Source organism: Giraffa tippelskirchi, chromosome 14, assembly GCF_054371585.1.
Source record: "Giraffa tippelskirchi isolate mGirTip1 chromosome 14, T2T-mGirTip1v1.2.pri, whole genome shotgun sequence".
NCBI lineage: Eukaryota > Metazoa > Chordata > Mammalia > Artiodactyla > Giraffidae > Giraffa > Giraffa tippelskirchi.
The window spans coordinates 9,476,040-9,492,518 of NC_137288.1; the positions used below are offsets into that span (position 1 = coordinate 9,476,040).

Below are 16,479 nucleotides of genomic sequence, written 5' to 3' on the forward strand. Positions count from 1 at the left end.
AGGAAGAGAAGCCGGTCTGCTCCCTCGTGTGGTGCCCCGGGCAGGTTGTCCCCAGAGGAAACCCTTACGACGGTGAGGACTATCACTGCTGTTTCCCAAGGGGTTCCGTCGGTGCGTGTCTTCCCCGGAGCGGTCAGGCCGTCTCTCAAGTACACGGGCCATGGGCATTGCCTCTCCTTGGAACTTCCCATGTGTTTCTCTTTTTTATGGAACAGTGATTTTCTAGAGGGGTTCTGGGCCACAAGGATGTTGGGTCATTTTCTAGCCTTCTGTCATGAAGAACGCTTTCCTGGGTGTTGGGGTGGTTTGTTGTTCCAGCTCCCTTTCTTGGCTTCTTTTGGGAGCTGGTGCAACAAGACGAGCTCAGCCTCTGCCTTCTGGCTGAGATGTCACCCTTGACACAGCAATGCCTGCCTGGAGATAATGATGGCAGTTGCCAAAAGGGCTTCGTTTGGCACATGGTATCTTGAAAGGACGTACACCGTCCTTTCAGATATCAAAGGCTAGTTCAAATGACATACAAATGAGAACTCTCCAATGGAGTCTTACAGTAGTTGGAGAGTCCAAAAAACACTCCTTCAGTCATTTCACTGAGAGTCATTGATTGGGGACACCAAGAATATAGGAAGGAATGCACAAAGAAAGGATGAAATTGTGTTCAGGATCGGGGGAAGGGATGAACAGGGCGTGCTTGCCTTGAATCCAGGCTTTGTTGGGGGGTGGGGCATAAAGATCAAACGGGTCTGAAACTACAAAGTGGTGATGGTAACACAGTATCACCAGAGTTACACAACAGTGTTCCCAAATTGCAACAATGATGAAAAAGTTTACTAATCCCAACTTAACCAACAAAAGTACAGGAAACCATACAAAAAATAAAACATCACCAGAAAGGTGGAAACAAACCAAATGCAAAGCAGTTCAGGGGAAAGGAACTCCATGTCCCCTGGGGGCAGACCGAGTTGCCAGCGTCCACGGTGAGCAGACGGGGATGGAGGCTGCAGAGCCGACCGCTCCCCTGGACGTGGTGTTTCCGGCAAGGGCTCTGGGTGTCTGTCCAGAGCGGGGGCTCGTTCTCCCTGCAGGGGTGGGTGAGTCATCGTGGGCGTCTGGGTGTTGCGCGGGAGCCAGGGCAGGCTCTCCCTGCCGAGGCGGTGACTCCTCCTCTGCCTCGGGTTCTCCTGCCAGAGCCCGAGCAGGTAGAGGTGCACGTGGAGGTGGAGGTTCTGGCTGAGGGGGTGGGACATCAGTGCCTGGGGCTGGGGGTCCTGCAGGCATGGAGATCCGATCTGCCCGGTGTGCTGGCCAGTACCCAGCTGGCCTGGTGTCTCTGCGAGGGCAAGTCTCGGTTCTCCATCTGCCCTCGGTGGATCCCTGGGTCCTGCACCTGGAGCCAGCACCTCTGTAGGGACAGGTCTGGGAAGCGGAGCCTGGTTCCAGTTGGAGGCCAGTGCTAGAGCTGGGGGAGAAGCAAAGTTTGCCCACAGGCCAGCCTTGGCATGTGCGTCTCCCGGGACAGAAAGCTTCCAAGAGATTCCCAAAGAATACCCAGCGTCGGATGTCTTTTGGGACTGAAGTGTGCAAGATGGGGGGCGGGGGGTGTGAGGCCAGCGCTTGCTGCAGGCCCAGCAGCAGCTTTCGGGGACTCGTCCCTGTGTAGCTCAGCACCCCCTCCCCACACACTCCCGTGCACCAGCCCCAGCGTCCTCACCTCTGTGCTCTGGCGTGCTGGGCTCCAGGTCCTCCTGCTGCCTCAGAGGCCGGGGTTCTCGGGACTCTGGGTCGGAGCCGGGTGTGCTGAGCTCCGTGGCAGCCTCAGACTGGGCCGCCGGGTGTATCCTGGGCGGTGTCTCGGCAGCAGGCCTTCCCCGCCTCCGCTTCTCCCCCGGTGGGGCTGATGCCTCCGTGGGCACGCTCACCTGGAGCCTGCACTGGGCCTCACGGGCGGGGGGGTGGTGCTCCGACCCCTCCCTCCGGGAGGTGGATGGGGTGTCCCCGTCCTCGGCCTCATCACGTGGGAAGCTCTGCAACGACAGTGACCGTCAGCCAGCCATGCTAGGAGTTTTCCGAGCTGGGCCTGGGCAGTGGAGCCGCTGCTTCTGCCTGCTCGAACTTCTCTTCCCAGAAGGGTCAGAGACGTGTGTCTGCTCAGATCCCCACCCGGGAGGAAAGAGTCCCACCTGAGGGTGTGAGGTCCGCCTGGGCGGCCGCCGCTGCCCGCACTCTCCCCATCCCGCCCAGCCTGCTCTCCCCTGGGGTGTGGACACAACTTGTCCGCAGGCTTCTGACCCCACATCCGCCTGGGCTTCCTTGAGGGAGACACACCCCAAGAAACCCGCATCCACACACACAGGCAAAGGACCCGGTGTTTCCGGGTGGCATGGGAGAGGCGGCCTGGTCCGTCCTGGGGCTCCCCGTGTTACCTTTCTGTTTCTCCGGGCAAAGGGCCAGAGGCCTCTCGGGGGTGTCCTGAGCCAACGTCGACAGGGTGCCCGCGCACACTGCCTGTGAGCACTCCTGAGGCCCCGGCCTCTGGGCAGGGGCAAACAGCAGAACATCCTGGCAGCCAGTGAACTGGCTGGGGGCTCCTCTCCGCTCTGGAGGCCTGGATACCCGGGCTGCGGGTTCTGTTGGGTTCTGTTGCCGGCAGGTGACATCATCTCCTGGGGTTCGTGCTGAGGTCCCTTCCCCAAAACTTCCCAAGGGAATCTCTGGGTTTCTGACTGCTCGACCACCCCCCTTAGGCCATGTGCAGGCACAGTGACACCCACACAGCCCAGCCCACAGCCCTGGGGAGGCCTGGGTTCAGCCAGGGCCTGAGCTCCGAGGACCCCACTGCTCTCAGACCAGGCTCCTTCTTCTCATAAGTGGTGTGGCCCTGGACAAGCATATGCCCCTCAGGGTTGCCCCAGTCTCTCCATCTGCAGAGTGGTGGTCATTCTCCCATCTGCTTCCTAGGTCTGTCGGCCTACGAGCAGCTCCATGCCTTTCCACCTGGGGCCGATATCACGTGGAGCTTGTGCGCTGAGACTTCAGAAAGAAAGATTCCATCCAGGGCTGACACAGCACAGAATGGGGCAGAACGAGGCCTGGATGTGCCGTGGTACCCAGGAAAAGGCACTCCCCCTCCTGACTGGTTTGAGACCCCGCATCCAAGTTGGAGGACCGAAAGGAAGACTCGAAGGTCTCCCTCTCTTATAGAAAAGAGTAGCCAACTTTCTGCTCCTCTGTTTCCATTGAGATTCTGTTCAAGTGTCCCAGCTCGGCTTCTGCGGGTGGCTGAGCTTCTAATGGCTCCCTGCGTTCTTGTCTTTTCCTCTCCAAACCTTCCGTCCTTTTCCCCCTTCTGGGGTGGAAGGGCGCTGTCATTGCTTCTACCTTCGAGGCAGATTGAGGAAAAGTCTGGACCGTGGACTCCTTTCCTCTCTTTGGTTCCGTGTCTCTCTCTGGCTGTGTCCCTCTCTTTTCCTTTCTCAGTTCCGTCTGTGTCTTCCTCTTTCTCTCTCGTGTGTGGATGGATGGATGCTAGGGATGCACATGTATATGATTAGATGAGGGTTATGTTTTAGGGATAGGTTAGAGGGAGAGAAAGGCTTTAGGTCGGAGTTGGTCATGGGGGAAGGGTCAAGGGTGGTGGTGGTGTTGTTTCTTGGAATCTGAGTGCTGTGCATTCTTCGTCTCTTTCCATATGAACCCCTTCTCAGATACACCACTTGCAAGGAGTCTCTCATGTTCTGTTTCCTATCTTTTGCATTTGTGAATGCTTAGCTTCTCTGTTGTGAAGAGGTTCCATTGGATGGAAACCCATGGGTGTACTTCGTGTACCTCTTTGCCTTACTTGAAGAGACCCATTTCGACCTCCGCCCAGCAAATGGCAAGGAGACTCTGATGTTAAGGAGCCTTTGACCTACGCTTCTTTCTAGCTATCTCATGACATCAGTCTTTAGGGTGAGGTTTTCCCCCTATATTGAGGTGGTATGAGATCAAAACCAATAGCGTTCTTCAGATGTAGCTGTCTGGTTTTCCCATGGACATTGATTGAAGAGGCTTTCTTGTTCCCATTTGGATATTCTCCCCTTCTGTGTCAGAGATGAGTTGACCATGGATGCTGGGGTTTGTTTCTGGACCCTCCACTTTATTCCATCGATCTGGATCTGTGTGTGTTGTTGTATTCCCAATAGCATACTGTCCTGCTGCTGCTGCTGCAGCTAAGTCACTTCAGTCGTGTCTGACTCTGCGTGACCCCATGGCCTGCAGCCTACCAGGCTCCTCGGTCCAGGACATTTTCCAGGCAAGAGTACTGGAGTGGGTCGCCATTGCCTTCTCCGATACTCTCCTGAGGATCCTAGTTTGGTCGTCTAATTTCCTTTCACACAACCTTGGATGTCCGTATCGGGGCTTTTTCGTCGGATTGTATCGACAGTTTAGGCTCTTTTCTGTCTCCGTACCCCTTTTGCAATTCTTTGTTCGGTGCGAAAATGCATTGGCATTTTGGGAGGAATAGCATCGAAGCTGTGGATTGCCTTGTGGGGCTGTGACATCATTTTCCCAATAGGAATTCTTTCAAGCCCTGAGCACAGCTTCTCTTTCCAGTGATTGGTGTGGGCTTGATCTTCCTTCTTCCATCTCTCGCCGTTTTGTGAGAACAGATCCATCCTTCCCTTCTGGGTTAGATGGACTGGTGGGTATCACTTCAGTGAATGGCATTGTCAGTGGGGGTGATAATTCCCTTCTCGTTGGAAGACTTTGCTGTGAGTATTAGAAATGCAAGTGACTTCTCTTCCCCTTCCTCCCTGTCCATCTCTCAGAGCCACCGGGAAACAGAGGCCTCATCCACGGTCACACAGGCCTGAGGGGGTGCAACTAGACCGTTGTTTCTTCAGGCCCTCAGTGCTGGACATCATCCGGGATCCTCTGTGTGTGTCTTCCTCAGTCTGGTGTCCCTTCAGACCTTTCCCTAGTTTTCACAGGCTTGTTGCGTTGGTGTTCTTTGTCTGTTTGGAGACACATCCTTGATAAGCTTTGTGTTTCCACTCATTCGTCTCGCGATGTATGACCTGTCTTTTGCTTTTGTCATGAGGTCTTTCCCACAGTAGATATCTTTGATTTTGCAAAGTCCACTGTATTCTCTGGGTTTTTTTTTTTGTGGACTGGCTTTTAGTTTTGTGTGTGAAGACTCAAAGCACGTGTCCGGTTTCTGCTCATTGTTCTTCGAGATTTGTGACAAGTTTTCATGGAAAGTTTGTCTAGGGATAACTGGAAGTGAACTCGGTGTAAGGTGTCAAGTCTCCATCTCCATTCCTGTCATCCCCTGCAGTTTCCAATTCCCTGTTCCTGAGTGGTTTTAGAGACCTTGTGGGGAGTTTGGTTGCATTGGAGTTTGCATTTCCACCTTGATTCGATTCACACTGTTCTGCCCTCAGGGACACTGTCAAGGGGGAGTGAGGAGCAGCCTGCACTTCCAGCAGTGACCACACGGTGGGGCGAGTGCTGCTCTCCCCTCAGGGAGCCCCAGGCCACAGGCATCCCAGTGAGGAGCCAGCTCTGTGCTCAGCTGAAAGGAGTTAGTCTCTCAGGAGCCTCTGAGCCCTTGCCTTTGGATCACCCAGGGTGGGCATTTACTGGGACAGAAAAAATTGCCCTGAATTCCATGGACGGAAGAGCCTGGCTGTGTAGAGTTCGTGAGTTGCCGCGAATCAGACACAACTGAGGACACAAAAATTCTATAGATTAAAACACTTTTTGGGGGTGGGGGGGAGTGAAAGGGGGGGATGTGGGTTTTTTTGTCTTATATAATAGCCAAGGGAAATCTAGTTTAAACCTAAATTCACATAGACGGGAAAGGTATAGCTCTCCGTCACCCTATTAAAAAAAAAAAAAAAAAACTACTAAACTTTCCTGAAAGTTTATTTAGTAGCTTCCTTGAGCAGTTCATTGTGAAGCATTTTTTTTTTTTTTCTGTGACATTGGCCTCATTAAAAAGCACGGTTTGCCTTTACTGGATAATTCTGTTCATTGGTTTCTTAGGGAACCTTGGTAATATTTGAGTTTCCTGGGGAGTATGGTCACATGACCTGGCCCTGGCCAATCGGTGCGTTCCACCTCCCTGGCCACTGTGATTGGCTCCGGGCTGGGGCAGTGCCCAATCGGGGCCCAGGGCCGGGCCTCCCGTTGGAAGCCAGGGGAAGACGAGCTGTCGTCCTGCTGGGGTAGGGGAAGGGGTGGGGCCGGGGGAGGTCAGGCTCCAGCAGTGGGAGGGGCGTGAGGCCCGCCTGCGGCAGTTGGTGACCTTCCTGCTCCCCTCAGGGCAGAGCCGCCGGCCTGAGAATGAGGGCGCTGCTGAGCCCAGGGCCTGGGATGGCCCGTTGCTGCTGTGGTCCCAGAGCTCCACCCGAGACCTGAGGGAAGCCGTCTGCCCGTGAGTCCTCTCCCGCTTGTCTGTCAGCTTGTTTGAACCATGCTGGGTTTTCTGCCCAGCTGGCTAAGGGGAGTCCCTGGAAATGCAAGGGTGTGGGTTTTGGCAGACTTCAGGGAAGACATGCCAGATGAGCCTGGGAGACTCCAGCTTAATCTGGATTCAGGAGATATCTCTTCGGGCCAGCTAGTAATTGTAGGATAAGCCTAATGAGTCTTCACAGGATGAAGAGAGTAACGTGCCAAGGTAGCAATCGATGTCCTCATTCGAGAGGATGAAGCTGGTGCTCAGAGAAGGGGGGAACTTGGCCACAGCAAGGAGGTGTGCACCCAGACAGAACCCCCAGATCCGGCCATTGGAGCTCAGGGAGGCCACTGGTGTGGCTTGTCCCTGTGGCAGGGGCCGAGGCACGCAGCCCACCCTGATTCCTGCGGGGGCCTGACTTGGGAAGTGCCATCTGGTAGCTTTGAGACTCACCAAACCAAATTGCACTGGAGAGAGGAGGGACACCTTCCTTCATCCACCCCCCACCCCCGCCGGATTCCCACATACCCTGACCCCTTTCTCCCGATTTCGGAGCCATTTCCAGAGTCCCGCTCATATGACCTCATTCGAAGTGCACTGTGGACGAGCTGCCATCTGCAGCTACTACCACAGCAGCCAAGGGCTTTAGCTCCCGACTACCTCCCTTCCTTTGGAACTTGGGGGCCCTCTACTCCCCACTTGCACACCACAGACCTTTGCTGAGGATTGTGGGGACCCTCACTCAGTTTGCAGTACGTTGTAGCCATCCCTGTCCTCTCTATACCTCCCTTGAAACTCAGCTTGTGAGCTCCTTTGGAGCAGCGTGGCCCACCTGGCTGCAACGGAAGAGACACAGCTGACAGTGAAACAACAGCTTAGATCTGAGACCCGGAAAGCTCTGTCAGAAGGGACCTCCCTCTTCACACCGTAGAGGCTGTAGGAGGCGCCAGGCTTTCGAACCAGTGCTGGGGCCAAAATGACTCCACAGCTGTTTTCCTTCCTGGGGAGGGTTCTGGCTCGAGTGGGAATGGCTCAAGTCTCCTAAGGTTCTGCAAGCCCACTGTGTGCAGATTCACGGTACACAGAGAGGAGAAGGTGGAGTCCTGCCCTGTAGGTGGTCACAGCTCACGGATGAGCCAGGCAGGCAGGCAGGCAGGGCATGAGAACACCTGAGCTGCCTTCATGAGTGAATGGTGTGGGGGCAGAGGAAGAGAAGCCGGTCTGCTCCCTCGTGTGGTGCCCCGGGCAGGTTGTCCCCAGAGGAAACCCTTACGACGGTGAGGACTATCACTGCTGTTTCCCAAGGGGTTCCGTCGGTGCGTGTCTTCCCCGGAGCGGTCAGGCCGTCTCTCAAGTACACGGGCCATGGGCATTGCCTCTCCTTGGAACTTCCCATGTGTTTCTCTTTTTTATGGAACAGTGATTTTCTAGAGGGGTTCTGGGCCACAAGGATGTTGGGTCATTTTCTAGCCTTCTGTCATGAAGAACGCTTTCCTGGGTGTTGGGGTGGTTTGTTGTTCCAGCTCCCTTTCTTGGCTTCTTTTGGGAGCTGGTGCAACAAGACGAGCTCAGCCTCTGCCTTCTGGCTGAGATGTCACCCTTGACACAGCAATGCCTGCCTGGAGATAATGATGGCAGTTGCCAAAAGGGCTTCGTTTGGCACATGGTATCTTGAAAGGACGTACACCGTCCTTTCAGATATCAAAGGCTAGTTCAAATGACATACAAATGAGAACTCTCCAATGGAGTCTTACAGTAGCTGGAGAGTCCAAAAAACACTCCTTCAGTCATTTCACTGAGAGTCATTGATTGGGGACACCAAGAATATAGGAAGGAATGCACAAAGAAAGGATGAAATTGTGTTCAGGATCGGGGGAAGGGATGAACAGGGCGTGCTTGCCTTGAATCCAGGCTTTGTTGGGGGGTGGGGCATAAAGATCAAACGGGTCTGAAACTACAAAGTGGTGATGGTAACACAGTATCACCAGAGTTACACAACAGTGTTCCCAAATTGCAACAATGATGAAAAAGTTTACTAATCCCAACTTAACCAACAAAAGTACAGGAAACCATACAAAAAATAAAACATCACCAGAAAGGTGGAAACAAACCAAATGCAAAGCAGTTCAGGGGAAAGGAACTCCATGTCCCCTGGGGGCAGACCGAGTTGCCAGCGTCCACGGTGAGCAGACGGGGATGGAGGCTGCAGAGCCGACCGCTCCCCTGGACGTGGTGTTTCCGGCAAGGGCTCTGGGTGTCTGTCCAGAGCGGGGGCTCGTTCTCCCTGCAGGGGTGGGTGAGTCATCGTGGGCGTCTGGGTGTTGCGCGGGAGCCAGGGCAGGCTCTCCCTGCCGAGGCGGTGACTCCTCCTCTGCCTCGGGTTCTCCTGCCAGAGCCCGAGCAGGTAGAGGTGCACGTGGAGGTGGAGGTTCTGGCTGAGGGGGTGGGACATCAGTGCCTGGGGCTGGGGGTCCTGCAGGCATGGAGATCCGATCTGCCCGGTGTGCTGGCCAGTACCCAGCTGGCCTGGTGTCTCTGCGAGGGCAAGTCTCGGTTCTCCATCTGCCCTCGGTGGATCCCTGGGTCCTGCACCTGGAGCCAGCACCTCTGTAGGGACAGGTCTGGGAAGCGGAGCCTGGTTCCAGTTGGAGGCCAGTGCTAGAGCTGGGGGAGAAGCAAAGTTTGCCCACAGGCCAGCCTTGGCATGTGCGTCTCCCGGGACAGAAAGCTTCCAAGAGATTCCCAAAGAATACCCAGCGTCGGATGTCTTTTGGGACTGAAGTGTGCAAGATGGGGGGCGGGGGGTGTGAGGCCAGCGCTTGCTGCAGGCCCAGCAGCAGCTTTCGGGGACTCGTCCCTGTGTAGCTCAGCACCCCCTCCCCACACACTCCCGTGCACCAGCCCCAGCGTCCTCACCTCTGTGCTCTGGCGTGCTGGGCTCCAGGTCCTCCTGCTGCCTCAGAGGCCGGGGTTCTCGGGACTCTGGGTCGGAGCCGGGTGTGCTGAGCTCCGTGGCAGCCTCAGACTGGGCCGCCGGGTGTATCCTGGGCGGTGTCTCGGCAGCAGGCCTTCCCCGCCTCCGCTTCTCCCCCGGTGGGGCTGATGCCTCCGTGGGCACGCTCACCTGGAGCCTGCACTGGGCCTCACGGGCGGGGGGGTGGTGCTCCGACCCCTCCCTCCGGGAGGTGGATGGGGTGTCCCCGTCCTCGGCCTCATCATGTGGGAAGCTCTGCAACGACAGTGACCGTCAGCCAGCCATGCTAGGAGTTTTCCGAGCTGGGCCTGGGCAGTGGAGCCGCTGCTTCTGCCTGCTCGAACTTCTCTTCCCAGAAGGGTCAGAGACGTGTGTCTGCTCAGATCCCCACCCGGGAGGAAAGAGACCCACCTGAGGGTGTGAGGTCCGCCTGGGCGGCCGCCGCTGCCCGCACTCTCCCCATCCCGCCCAGCCTGCTCTCCCCTGGGGTGTGGACACAACTTGTCCGCAGGCTTCTGACCCCACATCCGCCTGGGCTTCCTTGAGGGAGACACACCCCAAGAAACCCGCATCCACACACACAGGCAAAGGACCCGGTGTTTCCGGGTGGCATGGGAGAGGCGGCCTGGTCCGTCCTGGGGCTCCCCGTGTTGCCATCTGCAGCTACTACCACAGCGACCAAGGGCTTTAGCTCCCGACTACCTCCCTTCCTTTGGAACTTGGGGGCCCTCTACTCCCCACTTGCACACCACAGACCTTTGCTGAGGATTGTGGGGACCCTCACTCAGTTTGCAGTACGTTGTAGCCATCCCTGTCCTCTCTATACCTCCCTTGAAACTCAGCTTGTGAGCTCCTTTGGAGCAGCGTGGCCCACCTGGCTGCAACGGAAGAGACACAGCTGACAGTGAAACAACAGCTTAGATCTGAGACCCGGAAAGCTCTGTCAGAAGGGACCTCCCTCTTCACACCGTAGAGGCTGTAGGAGGCGCCAGGCTTTCGAACCAGTGCTGGGGCCAAAATGACTCCACAGCTGTTTTCCTTCCTGGGGAGGGTTCTGGCTCGAGTGGGAATGGCTCAAGTCTCCTAAGGTTCTGCAAGCCCACTGTGTGCAGATTCACGGTACACAGAGAGGAGAAGGTGGAGTCCTGCCCTGTAGGTGGTCACAGCTCACGGATGAGCCAGGCAGGCAGGCAGGCAGGGCATGAGAACACCTGAGCTGCCTTCATGAGTGAATGGTGTGGGGGCAGAGGAAGAGAAGCCGGTCTGCTCCCTCGTGTGGTGCCCCGGGCAGGTTGTCCCCAGAGGAAACCCTTACGACGGTGAGGACTATCACTGCTGTTTCCCAAGGGGTTCCGTCGGTGCGTGTCTTCCCCGGAGCGGTCAGGCCGTCTCTCAAGTACACGGGCCATGGGCATTGCCTCTCCTTGGAACTTCCCATGTGTTTCTCTTTTTTATGGAACAGTGATTTTCTAGAGGGGTTCTGGGCCACAAGGATGTTGGGTCATTTTCTAGCCTTCTGTCATGAAGAACGCTTTCCTGGGTGTTGGGGTGGTTTGTTGTTCCAGCTCCCTTTCTTGGCTTCTTTTGGGAGCTGGTGCAACAAGACGAGCTCAGCCTCTGCCTTCTGGCTGAGATGTCACCCTTGACACAGCAATGCCTGCCTGGAGATAATGATGGCAGTTGCCAAAAGGGCTTCGTTTGGCACATGGTATCTTGAAAGGACGTACACCGTCCTTTCAGATATCAAAGGCTAGTTCAAATGACATACAAATGAGAACTCTCCAATGGAGTCTTACAGTAGTTGGAGAGTCCAAAAAACACTCCGTCAGTCATTTCACTGAGAGTCATTGATTGGGGACACCAAGAATATAGGAAGGAATGCACAAAGAAAGGATGAAATTGTGTTCAGGATCGGGGGAAGGGATGAACAGGGCGTGCTTGCCTTGAATCCAGGCTTTGTTGGGGGGTGGGGCATAAAGATCAAACGGGTCTGAAACTACAAAGTGGTGATGGTAACACAGTATCACCAGAGTTACACAACAGTGTTCCCAAATTGCAACAATGATGAAAAAGTTTACTAATCCCAACTTAACCAACAAAAGTACAGGAAACCATACAAAAAATAAAACATCACCAGAAAGGTGGAAACAAACCAAATGCAAAGCAGTTCAGGGGAAAGGAACTCCATGTCCCCTGGGGGCAGACCGAGTTGCCAGCGTCCACGGTGAGCAGACGGGGATGGAGGCTGCAGAGCCGACCGCTCCCCTGGACGTGGTGTTTCCGGCAAGGGCTCTGGGTGTCTGTCCAGAGCGGGGGCTCGTTCTCCCTGCAGGGGTGGGTGAGTCATCGTGGGCGTCTGGGTGTTGCGCGGGAGCCAGGGCAGGCTCTCCCTGCCGAGGCGGTGACTCCTCCTCTGCCTCGGGTTCTCCTGCCAGAGCCCGAGCAGGTAGAGGTGCACGTGGAGGTGGAGGTTCTGGCTGAGGGGGTGGGACATCAGTGCCTGGGGCTGGGGGTCCTGCAGGCATGGAGATCCGATCTGCCCGGTGTGCTGGCCAGTACCCAGCTGGCCTGGTGTCTCTGCGAGGGCAAGTCTCGGTTCTCCATCTGCCCTCGGTGGATCCCTGGGTCCTGCACCTGGAGCCAGCACCTCTGTAGGGACAGGTCTGGGAAGCGGAGCCTGGTTCCAGTTGGAGGCCAGTGCTAGAGCTGGGGGAGAAGCAAAGTTTGCCCACAGGCCAGCCTTGGCATGTGCGTCTCCCGGGACAGAAAGCTTCCAAGAGATTCCCAAAGAATACCCAGCGTCGGATGTCTTTTGGGACTGAAGTGTGCAAGATGGGGGGCGGGGGGTGTGAGGCCAGCGCTTGCTGCAGGCCCAGCAGCAGCTTTCGGGGACTCGTCCCTGTGTAGCTCAGCACCCCCTCCCCACACACTCCCGTGCACCAGCCCCAGCGTCCTCACCTCTGTGCTCTGGCGTGCTGGGCTCCAGGTCCTCCTGCTGCCTCAGAGGCCGGGGTTCTCGGGACTCTGGGTCGGAGCCGGGTGTGCTGAGCTCCGTGGCAGCCTCAGACTGGGCCGCCGGGTGTATCCTGGGCGGTGTCTCGGCAGCAGGCCTTCCCCGCCTCCGCTTCTCCCCCGGTGGGGCTGATGCCTCCGTGGGCACGCTCACCTGGAGCCTGCACTGGGCCTCACGGGCGGGGGGGTGGTGCTCCGACCCCTCCCTCCGGGAGGTGGATGGGGTGTCCCCGTCCTCGGCCTCATCACGTGGGAAGCTCTGCAACGACAGTGACCGTCAGCCAGCCATGCTAGGAGTTTTCCGAGCTGGGCCTGGGCAGTGGAGCCGCTGCTTCTGCCTGCTCGAACTTCTCTTCCCAGAAGGGTCAGAGACGTGTGTCTGCTCAGATCCCCACCCGGGAGGAAAGAGACCCACCTGAGGGTGTGAGGTCCGCCTGGGCGGCCGCCGCTGCCCGCACTCTCCCCATCCCGCCCAGCCTGCTCTCCCCTGGGGTGTGGACACAACTTGTCCGCAGGCTTCTGACCCCACATCCGCCTGGGCTTCCTTGAGGGAGACACACCCCAAGAAACCCGCATCCACACACACAGGCAAAGGACCCGGTGTTTCCGGGTGGCATGGGAGAGGCGGCCTGGTCCGTCCTGGGGCTCCCCGTGTTACCTTTCTGTTTCTCCGGGCAAAGGGCCAGAGGCCTCTCGGGGGTGTCCTGAGCCAACGTCGACAGGGTGCCCGCGCACACTGCCTGTGAGCACTCCTGAGGCCCCGGCCTCTGGGCAGGGGCAAACAGCAGAACATCCTGGCAGCCAGTGAACTGGCTGGGGGCTCCTCTCCGCTCTGGAGGCCTGGATACCCGGGCTGCGGGTTCTGTTGGGTTCTGTTGCCGGCAGGTGACATCATCTCCTGGGGTTCGTGCTGAGGTCCCTTCCCCAAAACTTCCCAAGGGAATCTCTGGGTTTCTGACTGCTCGACCACCCCCCTTAGGCCATGTGCAGGCACAGTGACACCCACACAGCCCAGCCCACAGCCCTGGGGAGGCCTGGGTTCAGCCAGGGCCTGAGCTCCGAGGACCCCACTGCTCTCAGACCAGGCTCCTTCTTCTCATAAGTGGTGTGGCCCTGGACAAGCATATGCCCCTCAGGGTTGCCCCAGTCTCTCCATCTGCAGAGTGGTGGTCATTCTCCCATCTGCTTCCTAGGTCTGTCGGCCTACGAGCAGCTCCATGCCTTTCCACCTGGGGCCGATATCACGTGGAGCTCGTGCGCTGAGACTTCAGAAAGAAAGATTCCATCCAGGGCTGACACAGCACAGAATGGGGCAGAACGAGGCCTGGATGTGCCGTGGTACCCAGGAAAAGGCACTCCCCCTCCTGACTGTTTTGAGACCCCGCATCCAAGTTGGAGGACCGAAAGGAAGACTCGAAGGTCTCCCTCTCTTATAGAAAAGAGTAGCCAACTTTCTGCTCCTCTGTTTCCATTGAGATTCTGTTCAAGTGTCCCAGCTCGGCTTCTGCGGGTGGCTGAGCTTCTAATGGCTCCCTGCGTTCTTGTCTTTTCCTCTCCAAACCTTCCGTCCTTTTCCCCCTTCTGGGGTGGAAGGGCGCTGTCATTGCTTCTACCTTCGAGGCAGATTGAGGAAAAGTCTGGACCGTCGACTCCTTTCCTCTCTTTGGTTCCGTGTCTCTCTCTGGCTGTGTCCCTCTCTTTTCCTTTCTCAGTTCCGTCTGTGTCTTCCTCTTTCTCTCTCGTGTGTGGATGGATGGATGCTAGGGATGCACATGTATATGATTAGATGAGGGTTATGTTTTAGGGATAGGTTAGAGGGAGAGAAAGGCTTTAGGTCGGAGTTGGTCATGGGGGAAGGGTCAAGGGTGGTGGTGGTGTTGTTTCTTGGAATCTGAGTGCTGTGCATTCTTCGTCTCTTTCCATATGAACCCCTTCTCAGATACACCACTTGCAAGGAGTCTCTCATGTTCTGTTTCCTATCTTTTGCATTTGTGAATGCTTAGCTTCTCTGTTGTGAAGAGGTTCCATTGGATGGAAACCCATGGGTGTACTTCGTGTACCTCTTTGCCTTACTTGAAGAGACCCATTTCGACCTCCGCCCAGCAAATGGCAAGGAGACTCTGATGTTAAGGAGCCTTTGACCTACGCTTCTTTCTAGCTATCTCATGACATCAGTCTTTAGGGTGAGGTTTTCCCCCTATATTGAGGTGGTATGAGATCAAAACCAATAGCGTTCTTCAGATGTAGCTGTCTGGTTTTCCCATGGACATTGATTGAAGAGGCTTTCTTGTTCCCATTTGGATATTCTCCCCTTCTGTGTCAGAGATGAGTTGACCATGGATGCTGGGGTTTGTTTCTGGACCCTCCACTTTATTCCATCGATCTGGATCTGTGTGTGTTGTTGTATTCCCAATAGCATACTGTCCTGCTGCTGCTGCTGCGGCTAAGTCACTTCAGTCGTGTCTGACTCTGCGTGACCCCATGGCCTGCAGCCTACCAGGCTCCTCCGTCCAGGACGTTTTCCAGGCAAGAGTACTGGAGTGGGTCGCCATTGCCTTCTCCGATACTCTCCTGAGGATCCTAGTTTGGTCGTCTAATTTCCTTTCACACAACCTTGGATGTCCGTATCGGGGCTTTTTCGTCGGATTGTATTGACAGTTTAGGCTCTTTTCTGTCTCCGTACCCCTTTTGCAATTCTTTGTTCGGTGCGAAAATGCATTGGCATTTTGGGAGGAATAGCATCAAAGCTGTGGATTGCCTTGTGGGGCTGTGACATCATTTTCCCAATAGGAATTCTTTCAAGCCCTGAGCACAGCTTCTCTTTCCAGTGATTGGTGTGGGCTTGATCTTCCTTCTTCCATCTCTCGCCGTTTTGTGAGAACAGGTCCATCCTTCCCTTCTGGGTTAGATGGACTGGTGGGTATCACTTCAGTGAATGGCATTGTCAGTGGGGGTGATAATTCCCTTCTCGTTGGAAGACTTTGCTGTGAGTATTAGAAATGCAAGTGACTTCTCTTCCCCTTCCTCCCTGTCCATCTCTCAGAGCCACCGGGAAACAGAGGCCTCATCCACGGTCACACAGGCCTGAGGGGGTGCAACTAGACTGTTGTTTCTTCAGGCCCTCAGTGCTGGACATCATCCGGGATCCTCTGTGTGTGTCTTCCTCAGTCTGGTGTCCCTTCAGACCTTTCCCTAGTTTTCACAGGCTTGTTGTGTTGGTGTTCTTTGTCTGTTTGGAGACACATCCTTGATAAGCTTTGTGTTTCCACTCATTCGTCTCGCGATGTATGACCTGTCTTTTGCTTTTGTCATGAGGTCTTTCCCACAGTAGATATCTTTGATTTTGCAAAGTCCACTGTATTCTCTGGGTTTTTTTTTTTTTTTTTGTGGACTGGCTTTTAGTTTTGTGTGTGAAGACTCAAAGCACGTGTCCGGTTTCTGCTCATTGTTCTTCGAGATTTGTGGCAAGTTTTCATGGAAAGTTTGTCTAGGGATAACTGGAAGTGAACTCGGTGTAAGGTGTCAAGTCTCCATCTCCATTCCTGTCATCCCCTGCAGTTTCCAATTCCCTGTTCCTGAATGGTTTTAGAGACCTTGTGGGGAGTTTGGTTGCATTGGAGTTTGCATTTCCACCTTGATTCGATTCACACTGTTCTGCCCTCAGGGACACTGTCAAGGGGGAGTGAGGAGCAGCCTGCACTTCCAGCAGTGACCACACGGTGGGGCGAGTGCTGCTCTCCCCTCAGGGAGCCCCAGGCCACAGGCATCCCAGTGAGGAGCCAGCTCTGTGCTCAGCTGAAAGGAGTTAGTCTCTCAGGAGCCTCTGAGCCCTTGCCTTTGGATCACCCAGGGTGGGCATTTACTGGGACAGAAAAAATTGCCCTGAATTCCATGGACGGAAGAGCCTGGCTGTGTAGAGTTCGTGAGTTGCCGCGAATCAGACACAACTGAGGACACAAAAATTCTATAGATTAAAACACTTTTTTGGGGTGGGGGGGAGTGAAAGGGGGGGATGTGGGTTTTTTTGTCTTATATAATAGCCAAGGGAAATCTA

The 16,479-nt window shown here is 55.6% G+C and overlaps 2 protein-coding genes and 1 long non-coding RNA gene across 3 annotated transcripts in view; 1 reads left to right on the forward strand and 2 right to left on the reverse strand.

Moving 5' to 3' along the window:
- The window catches only part of LOC145534150 (uncharacterized), a 694,441-nt gene that overhangs the window by 100,714 nt on the left and 577,248 nt on the right, over positions 1-16,479 (forward strand). Inside the window, exon 14 of the long non-coding RNA XR_014074276.1 lies at positions 6,307-6,418. This is a non-coding gene — a long non-coding RNA (uncharacterized LOC145534150). The remainder of the gene's footprint in view (positions 1-6,306; positions 6,419-16,479) is intronic.
- LOC145534067 (uncharacterized) lies at positions 807-2,599 on the reverse strand. The gene is made up of 3 exons (XM_081561436.1): positions 2,424-2,599; positions 1,712-2,024; positions 807-1,459 (listed from the first exon to the last, which is right to left on the reverse strand). Exons 1-3 carry the CDS (start codon positions 2,556-2,558, stop codon positions 831-833), a joined length of 1,077 nt encoding a protein of 358 aa, XP_081417562.1. The 5' UTR covers positions 2,559-2,599; the 3' UTR covers positions 807-830.
- Positions 11,459-13,259, reverse strand: LOC145534063 (uncharacterized). The gene is made up of 3 exons (XM_081561431.1): positions 13,084-13,259; positions 12,372-12,684; positions 11,459-12,119 (listed from the first exon to the last, which is right to left on the reverse strand). Exons 1-3 carry the CDS (start codon positions 13,216-13,218, stop codon positions 11,491-11,493), a joined length of 1,077 nt encoding a protein of 358 aa, XP_081417557.1. The 5' UTR covers positions 13,219-13,259; the 3' UTR covers positions 11,459-11,490.

What these genes read in the sequence shown, in the direction of transcription:
- LOC145534067 (XM_081561436.1), bottom strand. Translation starts at nt 2,558, where the DNA reads ATGTTCTGCTGTTTGCCCCTGCCCAGAGGCCGGGGCCTCAGGAGTGCT. An exon ending in TTGCCCGGAGAAACAGAAAG is followed by an intron (nt 2,025 to 2,423) that starts GTAACACGGGGA and finishes CTGTCGTTGCAG; the next exon opens with AGCTTCCCACGTGATGAGGC. An exon ending in CAGCACGCCAGAGCACAGAG is followed by an intron (nt 1,460 to 1,711) that starts GTGAGGACGCTG and finishes CTTCTCCCCCAG; the next exon opens with CTCTAGCACTGGCCTCCAAC.
- LOC145534063 (XM_081561431.1), bottom strand. Translation starts at nt 13,218, where the DNA reads ATGTTCTGCTGTTTGCCCCTGCCCAGAGGCCGGGGCCTCAGGAGTGCT. An exon ending in TTGCCCGGAGAAACAGAAAG is followed by an intron (nt 12,685 to 13,083) that starts GTAACACGGGGA and finishes CTGTCGTTGCAG; the next exon opens with AGCTTCCCACGTGATGAGGC. An exon ending in CAGCACGCCAGAGCACAGAG is followed by an intron (nt 12,120 to 12,371) that starts GTGAGGACGCTG and finishes CTTCTCCCCCAG; the next exon opens with CTCTAGCACTGGCCTCCAAC.